The sequence below is a fragment of the Pseudochaenichthys georgianus genome, chromosome 13 (assembly GCF_902827115.2).
Source record: "Pseudochaenichthys georgianus chromosome 13, fPseGeo1.2, whole genome shotgun sequence".
Taxonomy (NCBI): domain Eukaryota; kingdom Metazoa; phylum Chordata; class Actinopteri; order Perciformes; family Channichthyidae; genus Pseudochaenichthys; species Pseudochaenichthys georgianus.
Window position 1 is genome coordinate 18,309,352 of NC_047515.1, and position 14,085 is coordinate 18,323,436.

The 14,085-nt window shown below is 40.6% G+C and overlaps 1 protein-coding gene across 1 annotated transcript; it reads right to left on the reverse strand.

The window, feature by feature from the left end:
- Positions 1–2,597: 2,597 nt before the first annotated feature.
- apbb1 (amyloid beta (A4) precursor protein-binding, family B, member 1 (Fe65)) lies at positions 2,598–13,639 on the reverse strand. The gene is made up of 14 exons (XM_034097116.1): positions 13,487–13,639; positions 12,257–12,901; positions 10,831–11,036; positions 10,691–10,747; positions 10,502–10,581; positions 10,330–10,396; positions 9,783–9,929; positions 9,010–9,137; positions 7,921–8,035; positions 7,734–7,815; positions 7,570–7,650; positions 7,324–7,439; positions 6,189–6,365; positions 2,598–5,017 (listed from the first exon to the last, which is right to left on the reverse strand). The coding sequence occupies exons 2-14, from the start codon at positions 12,870–12,872 to the stop codon at positions 4,862–4,864; spliced, it is 2,028 nt and encodes a 675-aa protein (XP_033953007.1). The 5' UTR covers positions 12,873–12,901; positions 13,487–13,639; the 3' UTR covers positions 2,598–4,861.
- Positions 13,640–14,085: the final 446 nt, after the last annotated feature.

The following is a 14,085-nucleotide window of genomic DNA, read 5'->3' on the forward strand; positions in this document are numbered from 1 at the left end:
CTAATGTAAACAAAAACCATATTACTTCCAAAACACGTTGCACATTGTTTCTGATAGCAACGTGGCCGTGGGTCCCCATTTCCGATATCCCGTCATATCGGAAGCAAATCTGGATCAGCTCCGTTGTTCCCCCGTTTTTAAAGATTTGGGTACGGAGGAAAAGAGGGTTTTATTTTCTGACGCTGCGTGAGTTCCCTGACACACCTGCATTTTGCATGATAGGTCCCCTTTAAGGTGAAACTATAATTTGTTTAATTTAAATTTAATATTATTGCTTTCAACTAAACTAATCCAATTATGTGTAATTTGTTTACATAATACATTTAAGTCAACATTTCAATTTTTTTTCAATGAAGCAATCACCATAGTACTTTCTATTAGCGTTTAAGTCAAAATAAAGGTTGCGAGAGGGAAAATGTGATATCGATTCTTTAGTCGAGATCCTCTCAGCCTGTGGATGGTGTACATGATGTTTCACATCTGGTGGTCTACGTGTTGCAGGGGCGGTTCTAGGGGGGGGCAGTGCCCCCCTAACACTGACCTGTGGCCCCCCTAAAAGTGAAAAAAATGAAAAATGTATGATTTATTGAATGACGGAATAGGCGGAACTAACGTTATTCGTCATTCTAGTCGGACCCATTAGAGCGGTGCACTCAGGACCCATTAGAGCGGTGCACTCACTTTCACTGTCCGGCTGAAGCGTGCGAAAAACAAACACTTTTCATCTCGGATCATCAGAGGCTGTTGCATCCAAGAAAGACTGATTGAAACCTACGTTTCGAGAGACTACCACGATAATTGAAGGTGAGTTAAACTGCTGCAGCTGATATAGGCTTAGTTTGTCGGGGGACATCTTACTTCTTCCTTCTCTCTGTCTATACCTGTGTACTCTCATGTTCCGATTAAACCAGCTTCCCCAAATGTCTTTCTTTTTGGTGTCTATATATACGCCGGGATCCGGAGACATGGATGGTCCTGCATCGCGAGCCCTGGATCTTGAGTCGTGGCTGTGGTCCTGGATGGATATCCTCGTGGATTCATCTTCCTATTATACACACATGCATTTCCAAACCTTTGGACTACCTATGTTGTAAATGTATTATCTTTTCAATTTACACACGGCATCTATTGCACGTCTGTCTGTCCTGGGAGAGGGATCTCTGTTGCTCTCCCTGAGGTTTCTCCCATTTTTCCCTTTAAACTGTGGGTTTTCTCCGGAAGTTTTTCCTTGTACGATGTGAGGGTCTAAGGACAGAGGGTGTCGTATTGTCATACTGATATTCTGTACACACTGTGAAGACCACTGAGACAAATGTAACATTTGTGATATTGGGCTATATAAATAAACATTGATTGATTGAACTATTGTAGCCGTGTAATTGTAGATGTAAAGTAGAGATGGAACTGTTCATTGCCTTTATTTTTATATAAATATGGTGTTAGTGCACAAATTGTACTATAACTTAAGCTAACAGTAATAACTAAGATATATCTGAAATAAATAAGTGTACTGAAACAAATACCAATAACTGTATTGCAGTGTTTTCTTATACGCAATTACTTCATACTGTCTAGTTCTCTTTTTCGTCCTGCATTTATTGTGCCCCCCTCAGAAAATAACTGGCCCCCCCAGTCAAATTGGTCGAGAACCGCCACTGACGTGTGTTGCTCACTGCCTTTAATGCGGATGATTCTAACTAAAAGTACCAAATCATTTTCACTAAAACCTTAACATAACATTTGTTTTGTTTTTTTGTCAAGAATGAATTAGTTTGAGCTGGGTGTACCAACTAAATTGACAGTGTGAATATGAGCCATTATCTGTGGAGATGGTAAAAGTGCACATTGCCCCCCTGTGGTATGAACCCGAGCAGTATCTGCAGAGTAACACAAAACAATTACCATTTTAAGAATTCACCCCTGATCTGTTTGACACACATGATGCAACCGGACAGACAGTGGACGGCGATATTTCATCTATACAAACTGAAGTCAATATGTCAGCTGGCACAGGGGTCCCTGTCTGTCTTCAAAAGAAAGCGATTATAGCCGAGCCTTGATCTGTCCGCTGCTCAGGGTCCCGCTGGCAGGGCAGTCCTCATATTTCTGTGGAAATGGTGGAGCCAATTATTACCGCGGCGGATTCCACTTGATGTGCAGCTTTCATCTCCAAAAGCCATCTCTTAGGGAAACAATAACCAGTCCTTCCCTTCCTTTTGAACTCACATGGTTGGGGCAGCGGTGCCGATATGACCTGAACAGGTGACTGGGGGGGGGGGGGGTTTGCATTATCTGTTCATGCTCCCAGAGGCTGGTCTGTCAATACATATGGTAAATCTGGTGTCAGCTGGTTTAATGCATATGCAAAAGAGCCAGCCATGGAGGCTTCTTTTACATTTTAATGGAAAAGCTGGAAATGACAGATAAAGCCATTAACTGAAAAAAGAAAAGCAGCTTCTGTCACAAACCGGAAACCAAATGAGACATCTTCAGGCTATTGGATCCAGACTGCCCTTTGGAAACCAATCTCTTCAGACCCACTTAGCTTCACACAAGCACAAACTGCCAGGATATAAAAAGACCACAAGAAAACCAGGTATGATATGTTCACATTTATTGTGTAGTGACTTTTATATACATACATTTTATACACACAATTTCCATGAACAGAAATAAATTAATCTGCTAATGTTCTTAAACTCGTGTTGCCACTGACTGGGAAAAAGCAAACGTAACTCCAGGTGACACAGGAGTGACATGGCAGTAATGTGAGGCAATGAGACTACGTTTCATTAGTGTTATATCTTACACATTTAAAGAAGCAGTTGGTAAGAGATTTTGGGTTTTAGTGTTTAGTGAATATTTCTAAAATATTTAGAAAGTGGGTATCTATTTCATTTGTTTCCAATCAATATGTTTCAAACATAAGTTTATACAAGTACCAGACATGTTACTCTTTTAAGCACAATTTTGATTTCAGCTTTGTTTTAATATAAAATAATATCAAATGAGTGTTTTTTCAAACAAAACATTGTGAAAGTTTAAAGGTTGTGAACAATTCAAATGCTGACTGATGTTAGTTGAGACTAAAAATGTATTTTTTAAAAAGACTAGACTCCTACTTTAGACCATAGATGTATCATTATGCACCACTTACACTCATTTAACAAGACGTGTCACTTCTTAACATTCATAAATGCTTGTTTGTTTTTTTAAATACAACACTGTATTTTCTATGCATGTAAATACATTCCTTTCCATAATATGTGTTTTAATTGAGTGATGTGGTTTTGTGTCTTCTGTAGAGGTATTTGTATCTATGTAGTGGAGTCAGCTAGCCTGAGGAGTAAGTAGCTAACAAATGTCTAACAAACTGCATCTTTAATATTAGAGATGACTATTACTATTGTGCTACATACAGTATCGATCACTGACGGACACATAAAGATAGCATACAACTTGGTTAATTAGTGTTTTCTTTATAAAAAAGTAAATCTAACAAATTAATGTTTATATCATCTTAATCGTGTACGTTGTAATGTGTGGACACAATAAAAAATACATTAGATCAAGTGGCCCGGGGCCAAAATGTGGCCAAGGAAATACAAATAAAAATGTAAACCAGTGGAGAAATAATCTCTAGGTCTGCCATATACACAAACTGTAAATACAAACATTATAACCTGCTCTCATCTTTTCAGTCTGAAGGATCTGACAGGAAGTCTAACTTTCTACCGCTAGCTTATGATAAACACTGACACTTACTAGAGTGACATGCCTATGAAACACGAAACAACACGTCAACTCCAGCCTCCTCCTACCGTACGGAAACACAGAAGGAATTTACAGGATACATTGATGGGTCTTAAGCACTAAACTGCTGCGAGCAGTGAGAACTCTAAGCTATCAAAAACATGCAGCTTGTGGTGAGTTTCTACAGTACTATTCAGTAGTTGTTGATGGTAAACGGCTGTGTGAAAACCATGAGGTTGTATTTTTTACATCACTATTATTTCTAGCACACAATAATGGTTTTCGACATGGCTCTTTTGTTCCGTTGGCCTCACGCTCAATATGGCCAGACTCTCATTTAAAGTGAACAAATTAATCGCAAGGCAGCCGTCATGTCACCACACACCATACAGGAACATCTGATTATTGCACACTAGCACTGAACTTGCAAATGTCCATGCAGAATGTATGGGGAACACACTACACTCAGTGGCTGCTCACTATGTGACAGATGACCATACAGTTCTTTGGAAGACTAAAACACATAGTTTGGGAGGGTCAGGGTCATACTACCTACAGCGCTTGTATTACAACCTAGGGTGGTGGAGAGAGCGGTGCAATGGTGTTTTAGGAAATCATTATTAGGGTACTGACAACGACTTTGTGACAGTAGTAAAAAAATAGGAGTGTTGGAGATGAAAGTTGCACCAAGGAGGAAAAGGGAACGATTTCTGTGAGAGAATCTAGCAACCTCATTTTCAAGCAAATTCTAGCATCTGCATGTATATATATATATATATATATATATATATATATTACATCCATAATCCAACATTCATAGCATTGTTTCTGTTAAAACACAAAAATAGTTAAGACTCACAGAAAGAATCCCAGGAAAGAAAAAACAAAAGATGCTTGGGTTTCATCTGTTTGGAAACGGGAGTTCAAAACAGCCAATAAATGCAATCTTTTAACACACATATTTTCCCAACAAACTACTCCACGCACTAGACTAGTGACTAGACAAGTGAAACGCTCGTAAGGCGAAACTGTGGTAGAAGGGTGAGAGAGGGAGAGTGAGAAGGGGCTGTGGTGATGGACCTTGTGTTTGGATCCTCTTCACTCCAACTCAGGGGGACTGGGGGCCTGACCTGTAGCTCTTAAAGCTGCCCAGCAGACTTTGGACCCCCTTCTTCACCCGGCGGGCCACCGAGTCAGCAGGGGGAGGGGGGAGGCAATAGGCCAGGCTGGGCGGACGGGCATCCAAGCATTTCTGGTAACGAAGCTATGGAAAGAAAACACACTCAGCATCAGAGATGGGGTCGTTACTAAAAAAAAGTAATATATTACATATTACATATTACTTCAAAAAAAAGTAATATATTACACTACTTCGTTACTATCTACATAAAGTAATTCGTTACTTTACTCGTTACTTTACTCGCAGGGCCGGCCCGCCCCTCCCTACAGGCAGATCACGCAGACTGCTAAAGTTTCAAATGTTCTCTTTAGTTCAGTTTCCATTGTCGCATAAGACTGATCCAGATAGCTCCTGAATGTTTTCCTATCTGACCATGGCTGTCCTCTGTCTCCTGCTATCTGACCGTGGCTGTCCTCTGTCTCCTGCTATCTGACCGTGGCTGTCCTCTGTCTCCTGCTATCTGACCGTGGCTGTCCTCTGTCTCCTGCTATCTGACCGTGGCTGTCCTCTGTCTCCTGCTATCTGACCGTGGCTGTCCTCTGTCTCCTGTTATCTGACCGTGGCTGTCCTCTGTCTCCTGCTATCTGTATATTTTGCGCAGTCTATCTCTGCTCACGCTGTTGCGTCAGCGTGTTCTCCTGCGTGTTGGCCATGTGTTGCACTGGAGCCAGACTTCAGCCGAGCACCTACGAACTGCGCATGCGTGAGTGGCAATAACTCTCCTTACCAGCAGGCAGCGGTAGTGTGTATTCGTCATTCAAAACAAGCAACAACCGGAAAACAGAGAAGAAGAACTACGTGTGTGTGTGTGTGTGTGTGTGTGTGTGTGTGTGTGTGTGTGTGTGTGTGTGTGTGTGTGTGTGTGTGTGTGTGTGTGTGTGTGTGTGATATAAATAAACAACAGCTATGTGCGTTAGCTTCACCTAGCATGTGTTCTTTGCAGGTGTTTGTTGAGGTTTGATTATGACTGATTTTAGAAAGTAACGAAGTAACGCGTGTCGGGGAAATGTTAGTAACTGTAGTGTGATTACTGGATTATAAAAGTAGCGCGTTACACTACTCCGTTACCGACAAAGTAATATTATTACAGTAACGCGTTACAAAGTAACGCGTTACACCCAACTCTGCTCAGCATGAATGGTGTGCGTTCACAATGGTGATTCACATGTCAGCCAGTGTTGAAAGAATTCAACCTTTTTTACATCTCCATGTCATCTCTCCACCTGTACGGTTCATGTTTTTGTTTGGAACTCACCATGCAGGCAGCCTGTACGGACTCACTCAGACTGGCCGCGTTGGGTTCGCACCAAAACATGTGGATGGTGTAATCTCCGGGACCCTCGGCCATGATGAAAGCAAAGCTGTGGACGTCCTTTCCCACACCCATGAAGGAGAGGAAACGCACCCTGCACTCTGACAGCACGTCCTCAGTCTGCAGGTAGACATACAAATGACAGTAAATTATTTTAATTATAAATTAGATTGTTCCAGGTTATTCGCAGACATTAAAAAAAAAGATATCAGTAATGATAAACCGATTACAATCAATAACACAATATTACCGTTTAAAGGTCTCCTATTGTGCAATTTTTAGGAATACATTATGGGTCTCAGATACAAATATATAAAAAACATGTCTATGATGTGTTTTGCTCAAAATACCAAACACATCATGCATTTTAGACATCCCTCATATTCCTCTATTCCAGCCCTGTTAGAGAACTACAGGTTCGGGGTCCTTAGCTTGAAAAAAGATAAAAAAGAAGGTGGAGCTTGTGCCTGCTCAGATTTCTACGAGGTACAGCTAAATGCTGCCGTGATTAAACGCCATATCATGTTCCAAACCACTTCAAGGATTATTTCTGAAACAGTATGGAGCTCAAATGCTTTTACTCTTGCGGGTTTAACACAAGGGGAGTTACTTTTTTTTTTTTTCCTGCTTTTTTACACATACTCTCTCTCTCAGTACAGCTTAGCTCCGAGTGTTAGCGATGCTTGCTAATGTAAACAAAGACCATATTACTTCCAAAACACATCGCGCATTGATTCTGATCGGGCCGTGGGTCCACATGTCCGATATGACGTCATTTACGTCATATCGGACGCAGATCTAGATCAGCTCTGTTGTACCTGCGTTTTTAGAGATTTGGGTACGGAGGAAAAGAGAGGGTTTTGTTTTCTGACACTTTGTGAGTTCCCTGACACACCGGGGACACATATTTATGTATAAAGGACATTACAAAAAAAGTGGTTAAACATAAAAGACAGGCTTATTTCCACCTCCATTTAAAAATATTAGGTTTTGAGTTTATTAAGTGTTAATGCCCTAAAGCAAATCATCATGACAGATTAGCTCCTTATTAAAAAAACTAATAAATAATGTCAGTTACCTGTTTTGAAAGTATCGTGAGCGTGGCTGGTGCGATATTCACAGAGACAGCAGTCCACTCATTTTTATCTTTTCCAATAACTGCTGCCTCGAGCGAGTCATTAATTATATCCATACCTGAGGGACGTGATCATGAGACATACCCAAAGCACATAACAAAATCACATTAGAGATTAGGACACACAAATTACAGTCATGATTTAAAGATAGCTGAAGTAATAAAATAATCATTAAATGTGTTTCTTACCAACTGGCTTTGCCACAAAGTGACAACCAAGGTAATAAACATGGAAGCGCTGGAAGAGCTCGTTTTTCGGAGCAGGAAACTCTGATGAGTAAGATGGAAAGATTAGAGATCTATTTCTACACTCTGATTTATATCAAAGTGTGAAAACCCTAAAGGTTCTTTACCTTCAATGGGGATGACAGGTTGATTCGGGTCAGAGCTCAGCCGGCTCAGCCCCGGTTTGTTCGCCTTTCTCTCCAGCATTATCTAAAAATGAAGGCAAGGAAAATATGTGAATTCCAAGTACAGAATTCATGGTTGACATTGCACTGAATTCACCATGGTCCAAAATGATATGAGATGGTGGCTGACCTTTGAACACATCTCATGCAGGCTGGTGGCGATGTTCTTGGCAGGTGAGTCGCAGCGGAAAACATGACACTTCAGAACCTGAGTCAGGTTGTCTCGAGCCACATAGGCAAAATCCCTGCAGGTGATATCAGATGGAAAAGGTCACATTTACACAGGGAATCATTAACACAGCAGACGTGTAGAAATATATGCTTTTGAACAGATACAGCACACACAACAGGACTAAACTATAAATATTATAAAGATTTCAAAATAGTAATTGTTGACGTGTACCTTTCCCTGTTCATGGTGGAAAATGCAGCATGAAAGAAAAAACACCATTGTTAGAGAACAGAGACAGAAAGCAGGCAGAAACAGTCAGGTAAGCTTTGGCTGCAATGCTCTTATCGATCCAGCAGAGGGCAGCAGCGAGCAACAGAAAGAGTGCACGAAGGAGAACAAAGTGCACGTTATGCAGGATCAGGAATACCTCTGGGACATGAGTCATGATTACAAAAGGCGTTGTATTAGTTTAAACAGGAATAAACCATCCCAACAGGATAAAAGCAGAACATTCAACTGAGGGAGAAATGTATGTGGTCCAAACATAAGAAGTCAGAAGCCATCAAAATTATCCTAAAATCATCATATGAAACTACTTCCTATAGTTCATCCTATATTTTGATTTTAAAAAGGGTCCCTTGACGTCTCACCAGAATATTTGAATGAAAATGTAGTTCATGGATAGCCACTTTAATGTCCCCTTCATACACACACATGTCCTCTTTATGCTAATCCCATGTAATTTGGGACAAAAACATGACCGTGCAGTTAATTGTAAGCAAAAGGGTTAAGGGCCATTTGTTTTCTAATTTAAGTAAACTTATTTGATATATGTTTTCTGTTAGCTGAGCATTTTAAAACAAATGAAAAATGTGAACTGCAGTATGAGTAGAACCTTTTTTCCGCCCCAATTCAAATAAAAAATATATGAATTATGTAAAAGTATTCGAAATGACATAAAACAGGTTTTAAAAAGCAGTTGTTCAAAGTTAGACAAATAAGCTGTGTGTAGTTGGGGCATCTTCATTCTGTCCTGTGTTTACTGACCTGCCGTTGTCTCTGCCAACACCCCACACACGGATGCTACCGATGGGCTGAGTGTGAAGCAGAGTCTGGCCCAGAGGGTCGATCAAGTTCATCGTGTCGTTCTCCAGAACCATCAGCATGTCCTTACCCTGAGACCACACACACAACCTCTTAGTATGAGCAGCCTGGCTTAGAAACATTTCAACTATCAAGAGTCATTTCGCACTGCTATTAAAGAGTGACTGATGTTTTCCAACATGGACCCCATTTACCCGTGTTTTTTTGTCTAAATGACTAATGGAGACAGCAATTTGAGAAATTGCACCGGTATCGAGCGAGAAAGCTTTTGACAGCAGCCGCTAAACCAGCTGCGATGCAATTTCTCGGGGCAATTGCACGTCATCAAAGTCCCTCCACTTAAGGGCTGGTTTGGTCACTCACAGGCTCAGATTGTTATTATCATGTCTGAAAACATTATGGAAAGGACCCTCCGGAGTAATACCATTTCTTTATCTCTCACTTGATACGGTCTGACACAACATGTGAAAATGCCTTTTTCTGATTTGAGTTATTTTGCTTCAATTCCACTATGGATTTATCAAAGAAAACGTTAACGACTCAAAAGCACCTGAGAGGAAATAACGTCAATTTGTTTAGCAATCACTACTAAATACAAATAGTTTTTGATGTAGACATCCTACTCATATCAAATGTAGAGAGTTTGATGAGTAAATGTCATTTTCAAAACCATCTACATCACAGTGGACATCACAGGAATAGTAACATCCCCTCACCTCTCCCCAGATCCCAGCAGTGTCATGGAGGTTGTGTTTGTGATAGGAGAGCTGCCTGATGCAGTTGTTGACAGCAACACTGCTCTTTCCAGGCACCATGTCCTCTTCTGACATCTCCACCCAGCCCAGGGAACGCACTGCAAAACACTGACAATACACAAATGCAGCACGTTAGCAAAATCAGGACAGAATACTGGCCTTTTGTTGAGTTCATGCTGCTTATTTCCACATGTTTACAACTCTTCAGTCTTGTTGGTTACTTCATTGACAAAAATATCCTTGCTTGGCTACAAACATACAAAAGCAAGAAAAAAGGCCTCATTTGGTCTTAAGTTTAATGTGCCCAAAAGTGTAAAAATGTCATGTGTTTTTGCTTTTTTTAAGTTCCTGATGAGAAAGAATTAATGTGTTAAGTCATACTACAAAACCCTGTGGAAGAATTGCCACCTTTGTATTTGACCAATCGTAAATGTTTTAGAGCCGTTTTAAAAACCAGGTCTGTGAACAGTCTTTTGTATCAAGAGCAACAACACAAACACATATTTACCTTAGTTTCTAAATCTGTGCAGAGTGGAGCGAGCCTCTCTTCTTCCTCAGACATGGAGCAATTGTAACTATCAAGAGAAAGAAGGACATAAGGATCAGAAAGATAATATTAAAAACAGAACAGGCAATAAAATACTAACTATTATTTATCAAAAAATGTTATCAGCCCATACTTCAGGTTGATGGATGCATAGCGTAGAGTGGCCCCTTCAAACTCCTTCAGGCTCTGATCAGATGCAACCTCTCCCTCCTCCTGAAAACACAGAAACAACAAAAACGAGTTACCAATGGACATATTTTATTAACAATCCAATCCAACTACACTAAAAACGACACTATATTAAATTCTTGCCACAACTTACATTCCACAGTTCCCCCTCACCGACTCCATCAGTGCTGGAAAGGTGAGCCCAGGATTCCTGGAATATTAAAAGGAGATATTATTGTCTGTAGGCTCTCGTGCCATTTCCCCTATCCAAGCAAAGTTAGCGTGAGACCTCACCTCAGTCTCCTCGCAGGGTGTAGTCTCCAGGGACATAGTGGAGGACATCGTGGAGTCGCCAACTTTACCCAGGGGGGAAGGAGGCTCCCACTGGGTTGTGCCTGTGGGGATGTGCCAGTAGTATGTGCCCGATGTGTCTCGCACCCTCATCCATCCTGAAGGCAGGTCCGTGTCAGTCTCAAAGGCACTGGAGTCCCAAAAGGGATCTGAAAGGTGGGGAGCAAAGAGAAGCACGAGAGGGGAACAGTGTTCAATGTCTGGTTGAAAAAGATGGAAACATAACGAGGACAAAACAAAGATTCTGAAAAATAAATGTATGTATACAAACAAACAGCATTGAAATTGCTTATGTTTAAAATGTGAGATATGATGTCTGCAAAACACAGGGATAACGATTCACTGTGGCCAGCAGTCCTCCACCAACAATTAAGAACCACAGCTATATTTTGTTGCTACTAAATATATTTCAGGGTATTGAGTTAAACAACATTACCGAATAAACAGATAAAATACTGATGATTATATCATTACTACCATTGTACATTGTTATATTCAACTAATAACAGTACTATATACACAATCATAATGAATAATGAATACTAACAGAATTCACTCCAATGCAGATGTCAATGTTAAACCCAGTCCACCACATGGATGAAAAGGCAATATATCAGTTTAAAGACATTGCAATTAAATTGGGTGAAATGAGGGCCTATGGCTCAATATAGAAACTATGCCTATATATTGCACATAAAACCCAAAAGTGTTTTTGATCCTAAAGAATGCAATGCATTTGATGCACGCAACCCAATGTAGCATTTATTAGTGGTTTACAAACATTTAATAATTGGTTTCCTTCACATTGTTATGTGGTCTTTAACAGTAATAAAGACATCAAGGTCTTTCTTAGTAATACAGTGTTAATTTGTCAAAAATTAAAACTCCTCTGGTGTGTGCTACACCACAAGAGGAGTTGTAGTTGTTTTAAAGTACATTAATAATATACGCGTACTGTATATATGCTTAAAGGTGGGGTAGGTAAGTTTGAGAAACCGGCTCGAGATACACTCTTTGTTATATTCCATGGAATGCTCTTAAGCTGGTTTCTCCAAAATTACCTACCCCACCTTTAAGTTATAGTTTAATAAACCATGTAAATATGATATAATGCTTAGAAATGCTATAAAGGTGAACTGAAAGGTAAGTGTTGCCCATTTTTTTAACCTGTGTAATCTATGTGATGCTCAGTGCATACTTTTGTGTTATCAAAGCCCATAGTTAAGTTTTCACTGTGTGCTCTTGGTCTCTAATGGGAGGTTGTTTCCATACATCTTGTTGTATGTGCAAGCTCACATACAACTGCTAATTTGGGCATGTCAAATGTTGTATATGTGGCCTAAACTTCAACACATGTACTTCTATTTACCCTTGTTGCCATTTGGCGTGCTGTCAGTGGTGTTGTCCTGAGACAGTGGAGGCCAGCTGGCCTCTTCCTCATTGGGTGTCCCATTCATGTTGGAGAACAGGAGGCAGGGATTTCTCCCCACAACAGAGGCCTCTCTCTCAGACTCCACATCTTCTGTCTCCAGCTCTTCTCTGGTATCACCTGATTTATCTTCGTCTTCCTCTGATGTCTTCTCTTTATCATCTTCTTCTCTCTTTTTGTCTTTCTCTTCTGTAGACTCTGCAGTATCGATGAGCAGCGGCTTCTTGGACTCCTCCTGACTGAGCCCAGGGGTCATTGATATTTTGGGAGACTTGTTCTGCTCCTCGTTTCCTTGCTGTTCTTCCTGAGTGGTGTTCTGATGCGGGAAGTCCTCATTGTTCCCATTCTGGCTGATGTTGCAGTTGTGGTCCTGGTCCTGATGGTTCTCGGCTACTTTCCGCAGCTGGTTCTGGCCTTCTTTAACCCACTTAGCATTGTTGCCAGTAGACTCCTGTTCGCACCAGTGACTGCTGTCATTCAGCTTGTTCTTTAGCTCTTCGTCGTGTTTTTGTTTATTCACAACATATGGCATATCTTCATCATCATGGCCCCCCATGTTAACTTCTCATGTAACGTAGTAAAGTGCTGATGGAGGAAGAGGTTGAGATGTATTAGCATTACCGTTAGCATGCTAGCGAGCAGGCTAAAACGGGCACGATTCAGACAGAGTTACTCGTCAAAGTTCAAGGAAATGAATATTTTAAATGCGTTTACAACATCACTATCGCTTAAATGTGCGAGTTACACTGGCTGTGAAACAACTAGCAAGCAACATTAGGGTCTGGAAATTAAAGTCTGTTTCTGTTTCGACTATTCCGGGTAGGCCAACACTGCGGTTACTTTCACTGTAGAATTTTCCCAACGAATATCAAACGTACTTCTGCAGCTTCACCTTTCATTTGCCAACACGACCTCTTATCAAAACGATAGTAAGAAGCTAAGTGCATTATCTGTTAGATGATTTTTAACTGAATACAGTTTTAATAGCAGACTGCATATTGAAATACAGCAATAGTATTCTGATGCCATCGCCGCAGCTGGATATAACGGGATCCATCGGCCATCATCACCGTCGTCACCTAGGCTAGGCTAATGTTAGCCCTAATGCTAAATCACAGCAAAACGCAATGACAGTTATGTATCAACCTTATGTTAAGAATGTGTACTTACCAGCTCCACCAAACCCCCAGTTGTCGAAATATGCTTAACTGTGAGCTTACTACATATTTCCGTAACTCGCTAGGCCTCGCGTCGTTTCTAGGTGGTGTTTTCTGTCAGTGGGCTCGACCAGGGATGGAGGCTGAACCTGCGTCACGGAAACGTCACCGACCGTCTCACTGCTGCCTCTCAGGCACAGAGCAGGAGCGGGAATTCATGGAATGAAAGTTACTGTATGTTTTTGGACATTATTCCGGTGCTGCATGTATCATCATCATCCACCAAGCCCAATGCATTTCTTTCATAATACCATAGCATAATACATCATTACATTAGGCTACTACATTTTATATACCATTACATTTAGCAAAAATAATATCACAAATACATTTAGGCAATAATGAATTGATTAAATGGTATAAACATTGATATAACTGTTTTAACTTGCTTCTTTTTTAATAAACCTTTGTATAACTTCCCTTTGTTATGTTTCTTTGCCACTATTGGTTTATGCATTTGCTGTGTTTCATTTCAGAGGGAAAACTTGCACTTTTTACTACACTATACTTGTATGGCATCTTAAATTACTGGTTACTTATGTAAAATAGTAA